The sequence below is a fragment of the Artibeus jamaicensis genome, unplaced genomic scaffold (assembly GCF_021234435.1).
Source record: "Artibeus jamaicensis isolate MK-2021 breed Jamaican fruit bat unplaced genomic scaffold, CSHL_Jam_final contig_781, whole genome shotgun sequence".
Taxonomy (NCBI): domain Eukaryota; kingdom Metazoa; phylum Chordata; class Mammalia; order Chiroptera; family Phyllostomidae; genus Artibeus; species Artibeus jamaicensis.
In genome coordinates this window covers 2,068,809-2,087,134 of record NW_026521968.1, presented here as the reverse complement: position 1 = coordinate 2,087,134, position 18,326 = coordinate 2,068,809, and the positions used below count along the sequence as shown (strand labels likewise).

The 18,326-nt window shown below is 43.3% G+C and overlaps 1 protein-coding gene across 1 annotated transcript in view; it reads right to left on the bottom strand.

Moving 5' to 3' along the window:
* HS3ST3A1 (heparan sulfate-glucosamine 3-sulfotransferase 3A1) overlaps positions 1-15,484 on the bottom strand; it is a 112,565-nt gene extending 97,081 nt beyond the window's left edge. The window contains 1 exon segment of the mRNA XM_037154697.2: positions 14,131-15,484. Within this exon segment, the coding sequence (XP_037010592.2) occupies positions 14,131-14,729 (599 nt within the window). The 5' untranslated portion in view covers positions 14,730-15,484.
* Positions 15,485-18,326: the final 2,842 nt, after the last annotated feature.

Here is an 18,326-nt window from a genome sequence, read left to right as displayed (position 1 = left end):
CACCTTCAGCCCTTTCCTTGTGTTCTGCTACACTCCCACACACCTTGGTGATGGCCACATAGCCAAGCACACCTTGGCTGGCACAACCTCAACAAGCATGCCTTATAAGGGTTAACACCCCCAGCTTGTTGGTGAGTGTCAGTTTATCCTGATGTACCTTCTACTTCCTGTGTCTAAAATAAAGCTGTTTGTTTTCTCTGATACTTGTTATTTCCTTCTCTGTTCCCTATCCTAGTCACAGCTACTAATAAATATATCTGAGCTAGAAATATTCTCTGATGTCTCCTCCTGTCCTCATTGCTGGGGCCCCACCATAAGTTTTATAACTCCTGTTACCAAAATGTCTAGCAAACCTTTCCCCCACGCCCCACACTCTAATTCGAACCCCCATCATCTCTCTTTCAGGTTCCTCAATAGCCACCCTACCCTGCTCAGTATCCTCTTCCCTTCCAATGTCACCTAGGATTGGGTTTCCATAGAGGAATCAGAGAAGATCTGAGGAATCTGTCCTCAGCTGAAAGTCTTCTTCCATGTGCACTCCCCCAGTCCCTGCCTTTCGACAGTGGACAGTGCTGTGCTGTCCAGTATGGAAGCCATTGGCCTCGTGGTGCTATTAAACACTTGAAAGGGGGCTAGTCAGAACTGAGACATGCTGCATGCAGAAAATGCTATTAGACTCCTAATGTTTTGTATGAAAATGCAAAATGTCTCACTGATAATGTTTTATCTTTTTGATTACATGCTGAATTGTAATATTTCACACATATTGGCTTAATAAAAAATATTAAATGAATTTCACCTCTTCATTCTTGCTTTTCTAAGGCAGCTACTAGAAAATTTTAAATGACACGAGGCTCCCATTGGGTTTCTATTGGACAATGCCAATCTAGAATAAAGTCCACATTTCCTAAGCATTCCATTTAATAATCCTCAGTGAGCTGACCAGTGTAGCTCCATTAGTTGGGTGTCATCATACTAAAACAAAAGGCTGCCAGTTCAGTTCTCAGTTGGGGCACATGCCTGGGTTGTAGGTTTGGTCCTCCATTAGGGTGCGTGTAAGAGGCAACCAATTGATGTTTCTTTCCCTCATTTTGTCCCTTCCTTCCCCTCTCTCTAAAAATATATAAATAAAATCTTTAAACAAATAATCCTCAAAGGTCTTTCCTCATGCTTTGATCCCAACTTGATGCTTCACTCCTCACTTGCTAAGGCAGATTGTTGAATTAAACTACTTGGTGGGATTGTTTCTCAGAATGGAGATCAGATAATGAGGTATTACCTCATTGTGTCCTCCTACCACTCCCTCTAAATGCTTCATAGATGCTCAGGCATCCAAAAGACAAAGGGAAATACAGAAAAGAGAAAGATCTATAAATTAAACATGTACTAAAGTACAAAGTTAAGAAAATATCAAGTATCTAGGAATTATTAAGCTTTTTAAAAAATGACCAAAGACTGCTTCAATTTGTGTTTATGTGATGTTTTTTCCAAAATAAAACATCTGTTGTGGAGCACATGATCACCTTCATACGAAATGCAGTCACCGCAAACAACTCTGCAGGGGTCAGAAAGTTCCCACGTGCTGCTACCATGCAACCCCAGGATGGACTGCTCCTTCTCACACAGCTGCAAGGAGCTCTGTCATTTCTGAATTGTATCTCCAAGTGGGAGGCTGATCATCTATCTCATGCATTCACAACACGTGCTATGAATGTTGGTGGTGAATACTCACCTGAGAGTAACAAGATGAGTAAGGGAAAATGGTCTGTAGCCAACCCTACAAGTCTGTACGCCATGACCAGTGAGCTACAGGCCTGTGTTTGGAAGTAGTTTTACAGGAACATAGCAATGCCCATCTACTTACGAGTTGTCTAAGGCTGTTTTCCTGCTATAAAAGCAGAGCTGAATAGCGGTGATGGGGACCATATGGCCCACGAAGTCTAAAATATTTACTATCTGGCCCTTCCCAGAAAAAATGCTGACCTCTGCCCTAAAGGTCATTTTAATTTTTTTTATTAAACAAATAGTGAAGCTATTATGTGACAGGTACAGTTCCAGGCCCTGCGGGTACAAGGCTGAGAGAGACTGAGCTTTAGAATCCGTAGTATAGAATGCTCACAATGAGCTCCTCAAGGGACCCCGAAGCATGTTAATTTTAGTCTTTTCAAACAGGATTTCTGTTCATACTAGCCAGTGTTTTTCAAATGTTTCTTCTATTGAGAGCCTCTATAACAAATAAACTTTATATCCAACCCCTTCTACACACATACAAATAACAAGATGATCTGATTATGCATTAGCGTTTTGTGATCCACAGTGTGAAAAGCCCTGGTATACCAGCTTTTCGTTGTCTAGCTCTGGTCTTCACTACAAACCAGAGGTTATACACTAACATCTGTTTCCCCCCAGATAAGAATGATTTGCTTCATCCATTTAGGATTTTTTGTTTTGCTTTAGATTTGGTTTTGATTTTTAATATATGAATTGTTTCCTATTTTTAATTAGTGTTCCAGGATTATTTCAAAGAAATCAGAGGGATGGCAATAATGAGTCTACTTCCTTACTTGGTAGCCACCAGTTGGAGCTGAGAAGCACTCAATTCAGTGTTTGCTTCCAACTTGCCATCCTTTGCCACAGGAAAAATGCACCTGAAAATCCCAAGAATTTTTATCATGTGCATTAACTCCCCATGACTTCCCTCCCATATAAATATAAAACAGATCCAATTTGTTTTCTTTCCATCATTAAACTCTAGCAGGGCATTCTAGGAGACCCTCTGGCTCTGGGGAAAGCCTTTTTAACAGATACTGTTGTAATCCCAAGTCCTTCTGCACCAAGAAGAAAGACTAAGTTCTCATTAGAAAGAAAAACAAGTGGCCTTTATTTCTTTATGTATATATATAAAAAAACATACCCACAACATTTGATGAAAGAAACTACAGAAATAATGAGAGTCCACCAGGAAATTAAAAAAAAAAAAGATGCCATCTTTGTTTACTTAAAAGCTTTGTTTGTGAAATGAAATTAGTTCATAGCTGCAGCATTTTCTTTTGGCCAGAAGTTTTTTGAACACTGAGTGTGAACAAACGTAACTAAGGGTAAGAAAGGGTAAGGGGAGCAGTTTGCTCTGGAAATGGAACTTTATTTGCAACTAAATCCAGTTCCTTTTTAAAGTACTTGAACTTAATGAGAATCTGCAAAGATTTATGACCATAACAAACATATCATTTTTGACTCTGTCATTCAAAGCCTGGCAACTTTGATATTTTCTATTGAAAGGAGAGGGCTAATCTAAGTAAGAACTCTGAAAAAGGGAAAAGGAATTTTATTCCCATAATTTGATTGATTACTTCCTACCCTGAACACTCAAGAGAGAAAAAGCAAACTTTTTCCTGTCAGTACTCGGATTTCTCCCACTAATCTTTTACAAGCAGGCAACAACCATAAAACACAAATTACTCACAAAGATCCACTGGCCGAACATGTTACCAGGATTCTAAAACGTGTAGGCATCAACATATTGGGAAAAATGTTTAGACAAAAACTAGAAATCTGAAGATGAATTGAGCACTGGCTCAATTCCATTCAATGCTTTAATTCACCAGTTCTGGGAGGAGAAAAAAATAATGCTAATAACTTGTTCCATTCTCTGGAATTTTTTTGTCATTGGTGCAAATCATCCAAAATTAAATTTATGTAATTCATAGCATGCAATTGTTTCCCAATTATATTCTCCAGGTACTGTATACTAAGCCATGTTGTACCCTGGCAATTAGAAGTCAAGTGTGTTTGGGGATTAACCTTGGGTTTATTCATAAACACAGTTTATTCATATGGAGAAGATACTCTCTAAAGTATCTTTTAATGCCAATATCCTTTAGAACGTATGATTCCATCAGACTAGAACCAAAAGAAGTTCAAATCAAGAGCTGTGTTTGATGTGGCAATGACTTGATCACTATAGTAAAGGACCTGACACTAATAATGATCAGCTGGCAAGAAATCAATTAGATGAAAGTTATTAATAATAATAATGAAGATAGAATAGTGTTTGGAGGTGACAATGGGCAATGCCCTCATTGGGAGTATTAGTATATTTAAAGAATATAAAAAAGTGTCAATACAAAAGTGCAAACACAGAAAAGAGTGAGAAAGATGGACTCTGGCAATGACTCAGCCACATTCAGGGGGATTGTGGGGATTCTTACAGCCAACAGGGAGCACATGTTGTTGATGGTAGCAGTGAAGGGGTACAGCCACCAACTCACCTTGCCCCAATTCCAAGAGCAGTAAGCAACTGTCTGATTATGTTTCTGATAATATTTTGGCTTCCCTATGCAGCTGCTTAGAAGGAAGAAGCTTGTTCTTTTGGACCAATTACTAGTTCAATTTTTTTCATGGTTATTGTTATATTTTAATGGATAAGAAAAAATCATTTGAACAGTATAGGGTTTATGATATGCTCAGTAAGATGAGTTCTGTGATTAGTTTACCTTTAAAAAAGAAAAAGAACTACATAAAAAACAGGTGGCTTTAATTATTCTATATGGGCCAATGAGCTCACAAAGATATTAACTACTTTAAAAAACTTACTTTTCAGCCATATGTTGATACCTTGCCTTGTTTTTAACAGAAAGTTCAAGACCCAGAATCAAACATACTCAAGTCACTCTATCACATGGGACAGCCTTTCAGTCCCTAGCATCGCTGAGCCACTGATGGCTTGCTATTTCGGCAGGAACCCACATGGGCAATTCTGTCTGAGACATAACAGTATCGCACTGGTGAAGCATTGGCATGCTGTGGGTGGGTGAACCTGGGCCCAGCACCATTTCTGTTTATTTGGCTATATGGCCTTGGGCAAATTACCTCATCTTTTTGAGCTTACCTAATAATATTAACCATATATTAATAAAATATCCAGACTATGTAAAGATCATGCAGCTTCATCCAGCGCACAGTGAATGCTCAACAAATGTAGCTATTATTACACATCTACAGTAACAGGCCATCCAGAGAGAATCAACAAGGAAACAGTTTTAAATTATACTTTAGATCGGATGGATCTAACAGATGCACACAGAACATTATAGCCAACTGCAGCAGAATGCACATTCCTCTTGAGAGCACACAGAACATTCTCCAGGGCAGGTCATATGCTGGGCCACAAAACATTTAAGGGGACTGAAATCATATCAAGTACCATCTCTGACCACAGTGGCATGAAACTAAAAATTAGTAATAAGAAGAAAATTGATAAATTCACACATATAAAGATTGAACAATCCACTCCTGAACAAGTCAAAGAAGAAATAAAAGGGAAATCAAAAAATATCTAGAGACAACTGAATAGGGAATTACGACACACCAAAACTTATAGCATGCTGCAAAAGCAGTTTGCAGAGGGAAGTTTATAATGATAAATGCCTATGTTAGGAGAAAAGAAGGCTCTCAAATAATCTAGCTTTATCCTTTAGGAAACCAGAAAAAGAAGAAAATAAGGGAAAAAAACAGTGAACATGAATGAAACAGATACAAAAATGATGTTTATCAAATGTACATTGCAGGTTCAAATATTTTGCTATTTAAAAATGGTTCAGAATGCATGATTTTTTTTAAAAAAAAAAAAGGGTATGCCAACTAAGGTAGAAAAATACCAAACAACAAGTTGGGAGTGGTACTAAGTCACAGAAATTAATTTTACCTACATAAGCATAAGTAGTCTGTCCTTTCCATGAAAGAGGTTCATAAAACAAATCCAATAAAGATGAGTGACTCAATGATTAATAGAACATACCGTTAAATTCTTGGAGTCTTAAGATGTAGCTTGTGTGCTGTTCTGTTTTGCTTAAGTAAAAATGTAATGTGAATAAAACTATTTTTACAGTTGTTAAAAATATCAAAGGAAATGCTTCAAGTCGGATTTTCATTACTCCATTAAATCAGGCTCTCAGCCGCACAACTGTGTGTTTAAAAACAGAAGCAGAACACGCCAGCACACCACCTACACAGGGACTTTGAGCCCAATAACACTGGCATCCAAGTCTTAGCAGTTCCAGCAGGAAGAACCACCCAGGAAGTCCAGGTCCCTGTCATCCTGTGCCTGTGGTCAGATTTCCTGTCTTCCTCCCTCCCTCATCCTTCAACCCCGTGCTAGCTCCAGACCTGCTGTGCACCTATGACTCTTCTCATAAGCCACAGCGTCTCAGCAAAAGGTGAAAGCACAAGGCTAGGCAGATAGAACATGTAAGCCGGCCCAGAAAATCCTATCTTAGACACTAGGAACATCCACAGCCAAGAATCCATCTCTTTACCCCATCACGAGCTTCTTGACCCTGAACAACGGCTCCTCCAATGTTCGTAGCAAAAGAGCCAGATGCCCAAGCCTGATTCTTCTCTGACCCCCACTTGAGTTCTTTGTGTTCTTAGAAACCTGTCACATCAGTTTTTGCTGTCCAGCACTAGTGGGATTCAGTCAGAATTGGGCAACTTTTTACACCTTCTTCACTTTACATTTGCCAGAGGAAGAAAAAAACAAAACGATCTCTGTGCCTGTTTTGGGGACTAGCAAGTAGGAGGGGAGCCATGAGCCAATTTCATTATGAAATCAGCTGAGGGAAAGCTCAACATGTCTGGAGGCAACAGGTGCTGGCAGTGGAGGCGAAGCTGGCAGGCCCGAGCCGGGGCCTTTCCGAGGAGAGCGAAGAGAAACACCGGGTGAAGTGAGCTGGCACGGCAGGGAATTTCAGTCCAAGAATTTCAGTCCGAGCCCATATCCCTTGGAGCTGGTGGGCAACTTCTGCCATCTTTGCTGATGTAGCTGCTTTTACTTTTATTTTAGAATATATTTAGATATTAAACTCATAAGAATATAGCAGAGAGAATGCTCTTCTGCCATTGTGCCCTAACTCTCGTAAGGTTATTGTGTTACATAACCCTAGTGCAATGAGCAAGGCCAAGAAATTAACCTTGGTATGATACTATTAAGTAGAGTGCACACACTATTCACATTTCTCCAGTTTTTTCCACGAACGACCTTTTTCTGTTCCAGGATCCGGGCGAGAGTAGCTCACTTTATTTACTCACCAGTGATTAGTCTCATTGGTCTTCTGCCATCTGTGACAGTTCATCAGTCTTACTTTGTTTTTCATGGTCTTGACATTTTTCAAAAATACTGGTCAGGAATTTTGTAGATGCCCCACCATCTGGGTTGGTCTCTTTTCTCACGATTAGAGTGGGGTTATGGACTTGGGGGAAGATTCCCCACAGGTGAAGTGCCCTCCTCACTGCATTGCACCAGGGGGTGCATCTCAACAGGAGAATAAGGCAATGTTAACCTTACCCTGTGGTTAAGGTGATGCCTGCCAAGTTTCTCCACTGGAACATCCCTATTATTCCTCTTCCTTCTGTGTTGCTTTTGCCCTGGCCACCATCCCTCCCCGCCTTCCCCCATTCCCTGCCCTTCCCTCCTCGCCACTCCCTCTCTGGACTGCATACCAGGAAGATGTCTCCTTTGGGAACTCCGAAAGCACCTTTCTATAAAACTGTACCATGTGAGCAGGGTCTTCAACAGTGTAGCTCAGGTAGTTAAGGGTTAACCAGACTTCTGTGTGCTGCCTGTTAAGAATCATGAGACCCTCCTCCACAGCCTGTACAAGACAGGGGAAGGAGTAAGTCTGCTTGTTGAAATAAAATCATCTGGAAGTATTTTCATTTGAAGCTGGCTTCAGAAACAGAGGCAAAACACACTAACAAAACTAATCTGGGGCATATGGCATTCCTTTCAGTCATGTGCATTTCTAATATAAATCTCCTAATCATTTATATCTTGCTTTTCAGATTTATTGTGAAGGCAAGTCTCTTTTATTCCTCTCCAAAGAATAAACTCCCTACCTAAAAAAAGTGATCTCAAGCAGAACGTCAAAGTGCAGCTCAGCCACACTAAGCAGATCTTACTTGCTGTAAGTGCTACCTAACATAACCCCTCCTTATTCTTTTTTTTTTTTTTTTTGAGACTAAATATATACTCTGATAATGATGAGGTTTTTAGTTTATTTAGCCATTCCGGTTCCTTGCTGACTCTTCCTTCCACTAGGTGGTGCTACAGGTCATACTCAAAGTTGGCTGCTGTCAAGAGTCAGTAAACAGGTTTTTAGAAATCTTTTCAAGAATATCACAAGCCCACTGTCAAGTACTAAACTTCATTCTTAATAAACACTTACCCTTTTCTTTTTACGTTTACAGTCGTCTGACAACTTCTGAAACAAGCCAAATTTGAACTTCTGAAATACTTTCCTCAAGTGTTCATAGGATAAAGATAAATGTTAGAGGCATGACAGTTGTGAATAATGCAGAACCCAGAAGTTGCCATCATTGGAGGCAAAAAACTGGGAAGGGGCTTCAATTCACTGAACTTAGCATTTTCTCCATTTCTAAGTTCTGATTTTACATAAATTTACTTACTAACTGTATCGATACTCCCTGCAGAGATTTTTAAACTGTACCAAATTTAAAGTACTGGCACATATTTTTAAGACATTCTTATACATGCAAAGCCTAGAGCGTTAAAATACTACTTAGGTGAAATTTCCTATTATTACATATTAAATACATTTAATAAGAAACCTCAATTTCACAATTGTAGCTCATCACTTCATTTCTGAAAGCTTGGAGTCTATCTAGTATCATTTGAAAACAAACTAAGAAGTGACAGTTTTTAGCAGCCGAGTTACTATTACTTGGTGGAAGAAGTTGTCTCCCTAAGAAAAGTTGCTGGGTATATTAAAATTCCCAACTCAGCCCAGCGATTTGATTGACAGTCATTGCAATGTGCAATTGTTCAAGTGCGCCCCTTAGAGATATCAGGCCTTTGTTGTTTATAACACAGAGTTTGTTTGTTCTGTGACTCTTGTCCCCTCATGAGGTGTGCATCTGGTCTCTGTAAGGTTGGCCCCTATTGTCATTAACCGCTGATTTCATTTCCATGACACAAAACATGGATTTGGCACATATTCTTTTTTAACCAACCAACTTATTTATATGAGACAAATATTTTTTCCAGAGTGTTCTCTTTTTTTAAGGGGAAGGCAGAAGATTACAATACTATTGAGAATTTTCACTTATATGTCACATTTGACATAAAGTATATCAGCACATGATACGTCTTGTTGTTATGAAGGACTATTCATTCACATGAAGTATTCCAAGGCCAGACTATCTGTGGTTTTTGTTGTTGTTGGGTTACTGATTGACCTTTTAGAGAGAGAGAGAGAAACATTGATTTTGCCGTTCCACTCCTCCCTGGCTTCTGGTAAGCGCTCTATAAGGACAGAGATGGAACCTGTGACCCTGGCATATCAGGATGATGCTCTAATCAGCTGAGCTACCAGCCAGGGTGTTGTTATTGTTTTTAATGCCTGGACTCAGTAGTTCCAAAGACTGTTCCATACCCTAGGTGTCATATATTGTTCAGAAATTCCCTAACCACTAATAACTTTCCCATGATCAATTCCCTCATTTTCACCCCCTACTAGGCATCTGGTCTAGCATGCAAATGTTGGCAGGTATGCAACTGGCAGATACATAAGACCTAGGCTACTTGATTTATTTGCTGGACAGTCTCCTGGGATGATGAGCCTGGAGCTCAGATATTCAGCAAACAAAACGACAGCACTGCAGCTTCTCTAAGGGCTTCAGCCTCTCATCTGTTTGCAGTCCCTCAGTGGATGGAGAGTGTCCCATCACTGAGCGCTCCTGAGAACTATATGCATAAGAGACATTATATCCTCCCCCATGTAGACATGGGCCCTAACTCAGGGCCCAAAGCAACTTCTTCCTGCTTTCCTCCCACCCATCTTCCCTTCTCCATGTACTTAACTAGGCCCCAAGGACAGAGAGACTTCTTTGGACTTCAGTGCATATAACCTAGCATGGATAGCCAAACCCTGCAGCTCCCTTGGCTCAAATTTCATTTCCAACCCTTCATGCAGAAGGGCCTCGTGGCTCAGGAGGGTGGGAAACTGAACATGGGGGTGCTTTGCAGCTGCTCCCAGCTGCCACGAAATGCCGGTTCCTCCTGATTGGAACCAAAAGTTCCTCTGTTCAGCCTGCCCCTCTGGTGGACTTGAAAAACAAGGCAATGATCACTAGAAGCCAGAAAACTTCAAATTTTGATGAAGTCGGGGGAGAACTAACTCTTAAATACCAAACTAAGTAAACTTTGATCTTCCTGAATGCTATAGAGTAAAACAAAGTGATACTGATCTCGGCTGAAATTGTCCCGTCTTGCTAAAGAAAACAACTCAAAACATAAGAAATAAATGTGCTAGTATACAAGATTGGATAATAAATACTTACTATCTTGTACCAAAACAGGAGAATAAGCAGTTACAGAAACCAAACATTTATAAACATGTTTATAAATGTTTAGAAATGCACACACCTATATAAACATGTACATATGTACATATGAACATGCACACCCATATATATTATATAAAGGCACATACATCTTTAAATACTTCATAAGTAGGTATGTTTTGTCTTAGGAGGGAAAAAAAGCTCACCTTCTCACTGGTGCAGATATACACAGGGAGAGAGGAAGACAGCAGAAAATTCTAAGCTCACCTGCTGTTGAACTACATAGTCGAGGCATTTGGCCTTGACTTTCCAGAAAAGATCCGAATGTTGAGAAGCTAATGCAACAGTTCCCTATTTTGTTTATGAACCCACCACACACACAATTGAAGCGGAGACTGTTCACTGCAAAGGACTGCTTTACCGTGGCATGCAAGCCACAGACATTTGTTGGGTTGATATCATGTCTGCTAAATTAAGTAATATGGAATGTTTTTTAAAGCCCATCAGGGTGGAGTTTCATATTTACACTGAAGCATCCTAAATTATCATTAACAAATTTCCTGGCATATTACAATTTTCCTTTGTTTCATTTATTTTAATGTTAGGACATTTAAAATTAATTAGAAAAATTTCTTTTGTGAAGATTTTAAATAAATTAATTTTTTTGCCTTTACTACACATTTGTTCAAAAAACAGTTGATTACACTATTCTTGGGATGCACTTTATTAAGTATTTTATGTTTTTCACAGCATGAAGTTAGTTTATTGAAACATTTTAGCAACACACTTCTAACTCTCACACTCATTTTCTGAAACTTCCTGTCTGCAACAGATTTGTCCCTTTGTAAAGACAGTAGGGGGCACTCACTGCCACAACAAACTATTAATGCAAACTAGGAGATTTCACTGGGCAAAAAGAAGCCAGGCTAGATATTTATGAGTGATTGTCCTATGTCAATGAGCATCTAAAAGATATTAGCCCTGGCTGGGTAGCTAAGTCAGTTGGAGCTTCGTCCCAACATCAAGGTTGCGAGTTCAATCCCTGGTGAGGATACATACAAGAATCAACCAATGAATGCATAAATAAATGGAACAATTAAATCAGTGTTCCTCTCTGTTTCTGTCTCTCCCTTCATCTCTCTCTCTCTCTCTCTCTCAAGTTCAATAAATTGAAAAAATTACTCATATGAAAGATATTATACACATTTTTCTCTTTCACAATTCACTTTGGGGGGAAATACTGGGGTTTCCTTTCTGCTCATGTGTGTGTGTATCCATGTGCATGTGTGGCTATAAATGTGGGACAGAAGCCCTACACTACACATTTTGGGCCAATTCAAGAAAACCTAACAGAATCCTTCATGCTGAAATAGTGGCTAAATGCAAACAGCTAAAACGCACTTCACAGTTAAGTGGCATTCTGTGTGGGAGTTGTTTCTCCCCCCCCCCAAAGTTAAGGTCTTCAATCTTTCTCACAAACACCAAACTCCAACTTCAGGGCCAAACGAAAGAGAACTGAGGCAAAATTTCATTAAATGATCACATAATCCAGACTCTATAGCTTGGATTTTTTTAAATAAGAGTTTTCTTGAGTTAAACTTAAATTTATGCATCCAATAAAAAACCACTGCAAATGGTAAAACAAAGACATCGCTCCAACACTTAGGAAATTAAATTCACCAAACCATGAAGTCTACTGTGCAGTTATTTTTGTAACCACCATAAATTGCTTTATAGAACTCCTCTGCTGGAGTAAACAATCCAAAGACAGATTTACTTTACAGCATGCATGCAGGATCCAAATGAGAGAATGCTCTAAATGTTTGTGGCTTCTTTCTCCCTCCCTCTCTCTCTCCCTCTCTCTTTTTTAATACTTGTATTTCCAGTTACCTTGAAGCTTTTCTTCTCTTACACAAGTTCAGAAAGGTCCATGGAAAATAAGATCCAGGTCTCCAGATATACAGTGCCCTTAAATACTCATTTCTGTAATAAGAAGAAACAATCCTACTTTGTGGAAATGAAGTCTAAATGGTAAAATTTAAGCAAAGGGTTTTAGTACTAAATATTTCACCACATATAATAGCACCTCAGAAGCAAACATTGTCTTAGATATTCTGGGCAGTCAGCTTGAAATGTCTTCCCTTATACACTGTACGAGGCCGAATTCAATGCAAAGTGCTATAGATAAGAGTTTTAGGGGCCTTTAATCACTTCTTTCTTGTGTCCTTGATGGAAAAAACAGAGCTGCCTTTGTGCTAAAAAGAAGGACCTGTTGTTTTCAGATTCAACAGGTCATTTTTATGAGAACTTCCCAGAGGATACAACATAAATGACAGAAACACAAGGGAATTTTTTAAGAGGCTGATGATTTTAAATGATATATATTCTGTATTAAGGAAAGGTTGTTTGTTTTTCTTTCCAATAAATGGAAAGTTACTGTTTTAAAGTGGTTTAATGTTTAAATTTGACTTTTAGGACCAAATGTTTTCTCATGAGTTGGGTTACTGTAAATTCAGCTCCTGAAATCCATCTGAGAGTGCATCTGACCTCTCATGTAAATAAACTTGTCAAGTCCTGTCCATCTCTATTTCAGGGCTGCATGGTTGATTTAGTGGTCTTTTGAAATATATTTAAATCGTATTGTAACTTTTGTAATATTGTTTCAGTTAAAATGACAAGGAGACTGCCATTGAAAGAACAAGATAAAACTATACAATGGAAAATTCTGGCCACACGATTTTTCCTTGTTCTCAGAGGGAAAAAAAAAGCCAATATTTTATGGGGAACGAAATCCAGGTGACACTAGGATTTATTAGAGTTTATTTAACTGATTCTATTATTAAAAGTGGGCTGAATTTGATAAGAATGGTCAATTTAAGATCAAAATCTAAATCAGACTTCTTTTAAATTGTAACCACTGTCCCTATATTTCCCCCCCCCCTTTTTTTAAATTAGCCACCTCGTTTTTGAGAAGAATTGTGTGAAGAGCTTTGGGAAAGTTTCTCCCAGTCCTGAGACAAAAGGTACTCCTCCTTATAATTACAGACAGCACTTTATAAAACTCATTCTTCCCCCCAGCAGAAGTTATGACCAAGGAAGACCTTTAAAACACAGTGACCCGTGGCTGGCACTTGCTCAAACATGTATTTTCCGGCTACTTAGACTCTAGTTCTTGACACTTTAACGAAGTTTCTATATTACTCACCACCTACGATAATTATCTGGCAAAAGGTCAAGGTAAATAAATACCTGATGGCAAAGTCTGCATTAACCACAGGGAATTGCCCAGAAGGTAAAGAAGAAATGAAAACAGGTTCCTTGGGAAAGGGGATAGATCTAGTAATGATTGATGAGCAGGTTCTGACTTAGGAAAGGTTTTTTTGTTTTTTTGTTTGTTTGTTTGTTTGCCCCCACCCCCCTTTAGCTAACAAGGATCCTGTCACAAAGCAGAAGAAAAAGATGAGATTGGCTATTCGGAGGAAAGGGAATCCTGAGGACTGAATAAAAAAGCATGAAGGCCCAAATTGGCCACCCATCCACGTGGACAGTGGATGGCACCGCTGTCCGGAAAAAAAAAAAAAAAAAGAAGGCGGCACGGTGGGGAAAGAGACCCCTCAAGTTACGGACAACTACAGCCGCCCCTTTGCCTTCTGCCTGAAATGGAGACGGAAGTGAACTGGCGGTCAACATCGGCTTTCTGGAGCCCTTTCCCCCACCACTCCAAACACCTCCGCGCCCTGCCGGCCCATCCAGTGCCCGGCGCCCGCTCACCGGTACCAGGCGAGGCCCTTCTCGTAGCTGCGGTCGAAGAAGTGGGGCTCGGCGCCCACGGCGCGCACGTCGGGGTGCACGCGCAGGAACTCGAGCAGCGCCCGCGTGCCGCCCTTCTTCACGCCGATGATGATGGCCTGAGGCAGCTGCTTGCTGCCTTCATCCAGCAGCAGCGCCAGCGTCCCCGGCGGGGCCTCGGCCACGCTGCTCCCCGCCCCAGAGCCACCGGGACCCCCGGCTAGGCTGGCGGTCTCCTCTTCCCAGGCGGCCTCCCCGCCGCCGTCGCGCCCTGTGGGCCGCCGGCGCCTCCGCCCCGGCAGCAATTGCAAGAAGCGCTTTCCGTGCGCCGCCGCGGACCACACGGCCAGCTCCCTCGGGCCTCCCCCCGGGACTCCGGGACCTGGGGCCCCCGCCTCCTCGCCAGCGCCGGACAGCCCCACGACAGGGCCGGACAGGGTCTGGCAGCGCTCGGCCAGGCAGTAGAAAACGTAAAGGGAGGTGAGCAGGGAGCAGAGCATCCACAAGAACTTCCGGAAGATGCTGCGGGACAGCGGCTCGGCGGTGGCGGGGTGGGCACCGGCCGGGCCCGGAGGGGCCATCCTAGCCGGAGGCGACGTCGAGAAGCCTGCAGGCCATGCTAGGCCGGGACTCGTTCAGGTGCCATGGCATCCTCCAGGAGGGGCCGCGCACTGGACGGAGGCCGCCTCCCCGGTGCGTCCCTGCGGCCGAGCGGGCTGCCCCGGGAGGCGGCAGCCGGGACTCCTCTCGGAGACGCAGCCCCGGGAACCAGGCGCGGGGTCCCTGCCTCCGGTCTAGGGGGCGGACAGGGGGACGTGGTGCTGTGCTTAAGAAACCATCGTCTTAAACTCGGGAAGTCCTGAGTCTTGTGGCAGGTTTCGGCGCGCTAGTTCTCTTAGAGTCGCGGAAATGGGGGTCTTGGTCGCGGTGGCGAAGGCGTGTGTCTCAGCCCGGGCCCCGGAGCGGCCCCTCGGCACGGATCTCCGCTCAGCGACCGTGCATCCCTCGCTCCGTCCCGGCGAGGGGAGGCATTGCTCCGGTGCTGCTGAGCTGGGTGCGCTCCAGACAGCGGCAAGAGACTGTGCCTCCCTGCCCCGGCTGCCCTGTCTTCTCGTCGGCCAGGGCGCTCCCTCTCCGCCCCCGTGCAAGGTCCGCCGGAGTCCCGCTGCCCGAGTGAGAGCCAGAAGGCCGGCGCCCAGCAGTCCGCCCCTTTGGGGGAGCGCCTGGCCACTCCGAACTGTTCTCGCGCCCTACCTGGGTGCTACGTGGTGGGGTCGGGCTGCTCTGGACCTGTCAGTGACCGCGGCCACTCCCTCGTCGCCTCCCAGACCGTCGCCGCCGCCGCCACACGTGCGGCGCCCGGGGGCTGCAAACTTGGCGGTGACGTCAATGGCCCCTGGCCGAGTGCGCTGGGATGGAGAAAAGGTGGCGCGGACCCTACTGCGGCAGCCCAATGACATTGGAGAGGGCGGGGGCGACCGAGGTGACGCCCCTTCCCCCCACTCCGCCTCCTCCAACCCCCTCCCGGGCCAGCAGCCTCCCCCCTTTTCAGCGCAGCTGGGGGCTGCGGAGGCCCCGGGTTGTCTGACTGACAGCTAGAGCCGGGCGGATCCCCGGGGGCCTGCCTTCCACCCAGCCGACGACTCCCTGGATTAGGGGCTCTGAACCTCTCTGACTACCTCAGCCCTTCGCAGTCCTGTCCCCCCTCCCTGCACCCCCAAGTCCCCTGTGCTCAGCTTCCCTCCAGCCTTTGTAGTCACATCCTTCCCGCGCGCAGCCCGGACCACCTCCCCGAACCTTTGTTGGCTCCCCGGACCAACTCCCCGAAGTTTTGTTGGCTGCGGTTCCCAGTACCGGGCTTCACGCCACGTCCCCGTTCGTCTCCGGCGAACTGAATTCCTCCAGAACCGCCGCGACTCGCACCTACTCCCCTGCCCAGGGGGCCCTTGAGCGGAGCCTTTTCTTCCCTCAGCAGTGTTTTATCGTTGTTTCCTTTTGATTATTTTCCTTTCTGTTCATTTAGAATGATCAAGTGTTCCCCAGAAAGGAACTACCTCTAAGGAAATAAGCCAATAAATCAAGGGAAGAAAGTAAGATTTAAAGAAAATAACAGCTCCGATTCCAAATCCATATGCTCAGTTTTTGATGAAGGAATTTTTTTAATGCTGTTTGTGCGTGTGTGCACACGCGTGTGCGAAGGAGTTGTGTCCTTCCTAAACGGCGGTTTCCTCTTTCTTGCCTCCCCTGACCCCACATCCTCCTCTTGCGCTCCTGGGAGAGCGGGTCAGGAAGGAATACAAATGGCCTCGCTGTGTAACGGAGGGAGGTGGCCCGTGGAACCTGCTTGAGGTGGTTCTTATTCCATTCCGATTTGTTTTTGATTTCTTGGCTTCCGCGTCTGGGCGGGACGCCCTGCCATGTGGGCGGTAGCCTGGCCGCTGCACACCAAACCCTGGAAGCTGTAGGGGCAGCTGTCCGCGCCCACTGCTGCCGCAGGCGCAGCATCAGAGCTGCAGGACACGCAGGGGATTCCTGGTGCCCAGTGTTGGGACTTGCAGCCTTCCCCTCGCCTGCGCTCTGTTTGACAATGGAAGTGGAAGTCAGGGAAGTCCTTCTGAACCTTCCGAAGGGGCCTAAGTTGTTCTAACTCTGCTTGGGCGAAACTGGGGTATGTGTGCCCCCTGGATAAATACTCAGTGCCTGGCATAGTTTTATGTTTATGAAGTACCAGACCCAAGCTACTCTACGAGCCAGTGAAGAGCTCATTAGATTCTGATGCCATAAAGCAATGGCTTTTACAAGGATAACAAACAAGTCCTGCCAAGCTTTAATGCCTGTTTGTGCATTAAAATTGGATATTGACAAACCAGTTGAGATTTAATACTAACTTGAGATTTAGTATATTTTAATTTTTCTCTAGATATTTCATTCTGAGTTCCAGAAGGAAGGCAAACAAGAAAGAAAGGAAGAAAGAAAGAAAATCACCATTTTTAAGTTATTCTGAAGGCATGTGCAATCCCATAAATGCTAACAAACAAACATGCTTCTGTTTTCTCACCCTGAAAGTGGTGGTCTCCAAGCTCCCATGGAGCCCCCATGGAGCTCCCACATGGTAGGATACTGCGTGCTTCCACTTTCACATCCGGGCAGAGGTGACTCCTTTCTGTAGGCATTAAAAATACACGTCCGGTAGGAGACATGGTTCCCAGGACCACTCATTATCTAGGGCCTCTCTGCACGTTAGAAATAAAATATGAGCCTCAGATACAAGCCTTACCAGTAATTTAAAGTTTCTAGTAGCCACCTTTAAAAATGTAAAAAAGGAACAGGTGGAATTAATTTTAGTAATATATCTAATCTACCTAAAAGTGTGATTTCTGCATGTAGTCAGTATGAAAATTATTGAAGTCACTTTTGTTCTTTCCTTGCCTACCAAGTCTTCGAAATCCGTGTGTGTTTTATGTTTCCAGCACTTCTTTATTGGCACGAACCACATTTCAAGTGCTGAATACCCCCCCCCCCGTGGCCCACCTGGTTCTAGTGGCCACCACATTGGACAGTACAGACAGGATGGTTGGGGTGAGAGGGACACAGCTCTCAGAGCCCCAGTAGGAAACAGGCAGCACAATCAAATTCAGATAGTTCTTGGAAGGTTTATTTACAAAATATTTGTTTACAAAGTAGTGGGAAAGGCAAAGACCAGGGTACAATGCAATAACCCTGGGCTATTAGCATTGGAGTTCTTACCACCCTTAAGTCTGAAGGAATGAAGGAAGGCCAAAGGTTGTCAAAACCTAGAAGAAAAAGGTCATCTAGAGGAGGCCCTGGAGAAAAGTAGAGGGCTTTATTGATGGGACATGGACTACCCAAGGCACCTTCCCAAGAAAGGGTCATGGAAAAAGATTTTTGGCAAAAAAGCAAAACAAAACAACCAAATAGACACATACACAAAACCAAACCAAACCAAATAAAAATCAGTAGGGGATAGGAAGGTGGCATTGTGTCTAATTATGAAAAAAATTAAGATTGAGTAAAGTCCCATGAGTTTCCATGATAACATTAGTTAGTCATACCACAACCCTTTAGACAATGCTTTTTCTCATCCATTCAGGGGCATTAATTAGAATGGAAACCAGTCATAGGTAGTCATCATTATAGAACTTTGAAGGGAGAGAAGT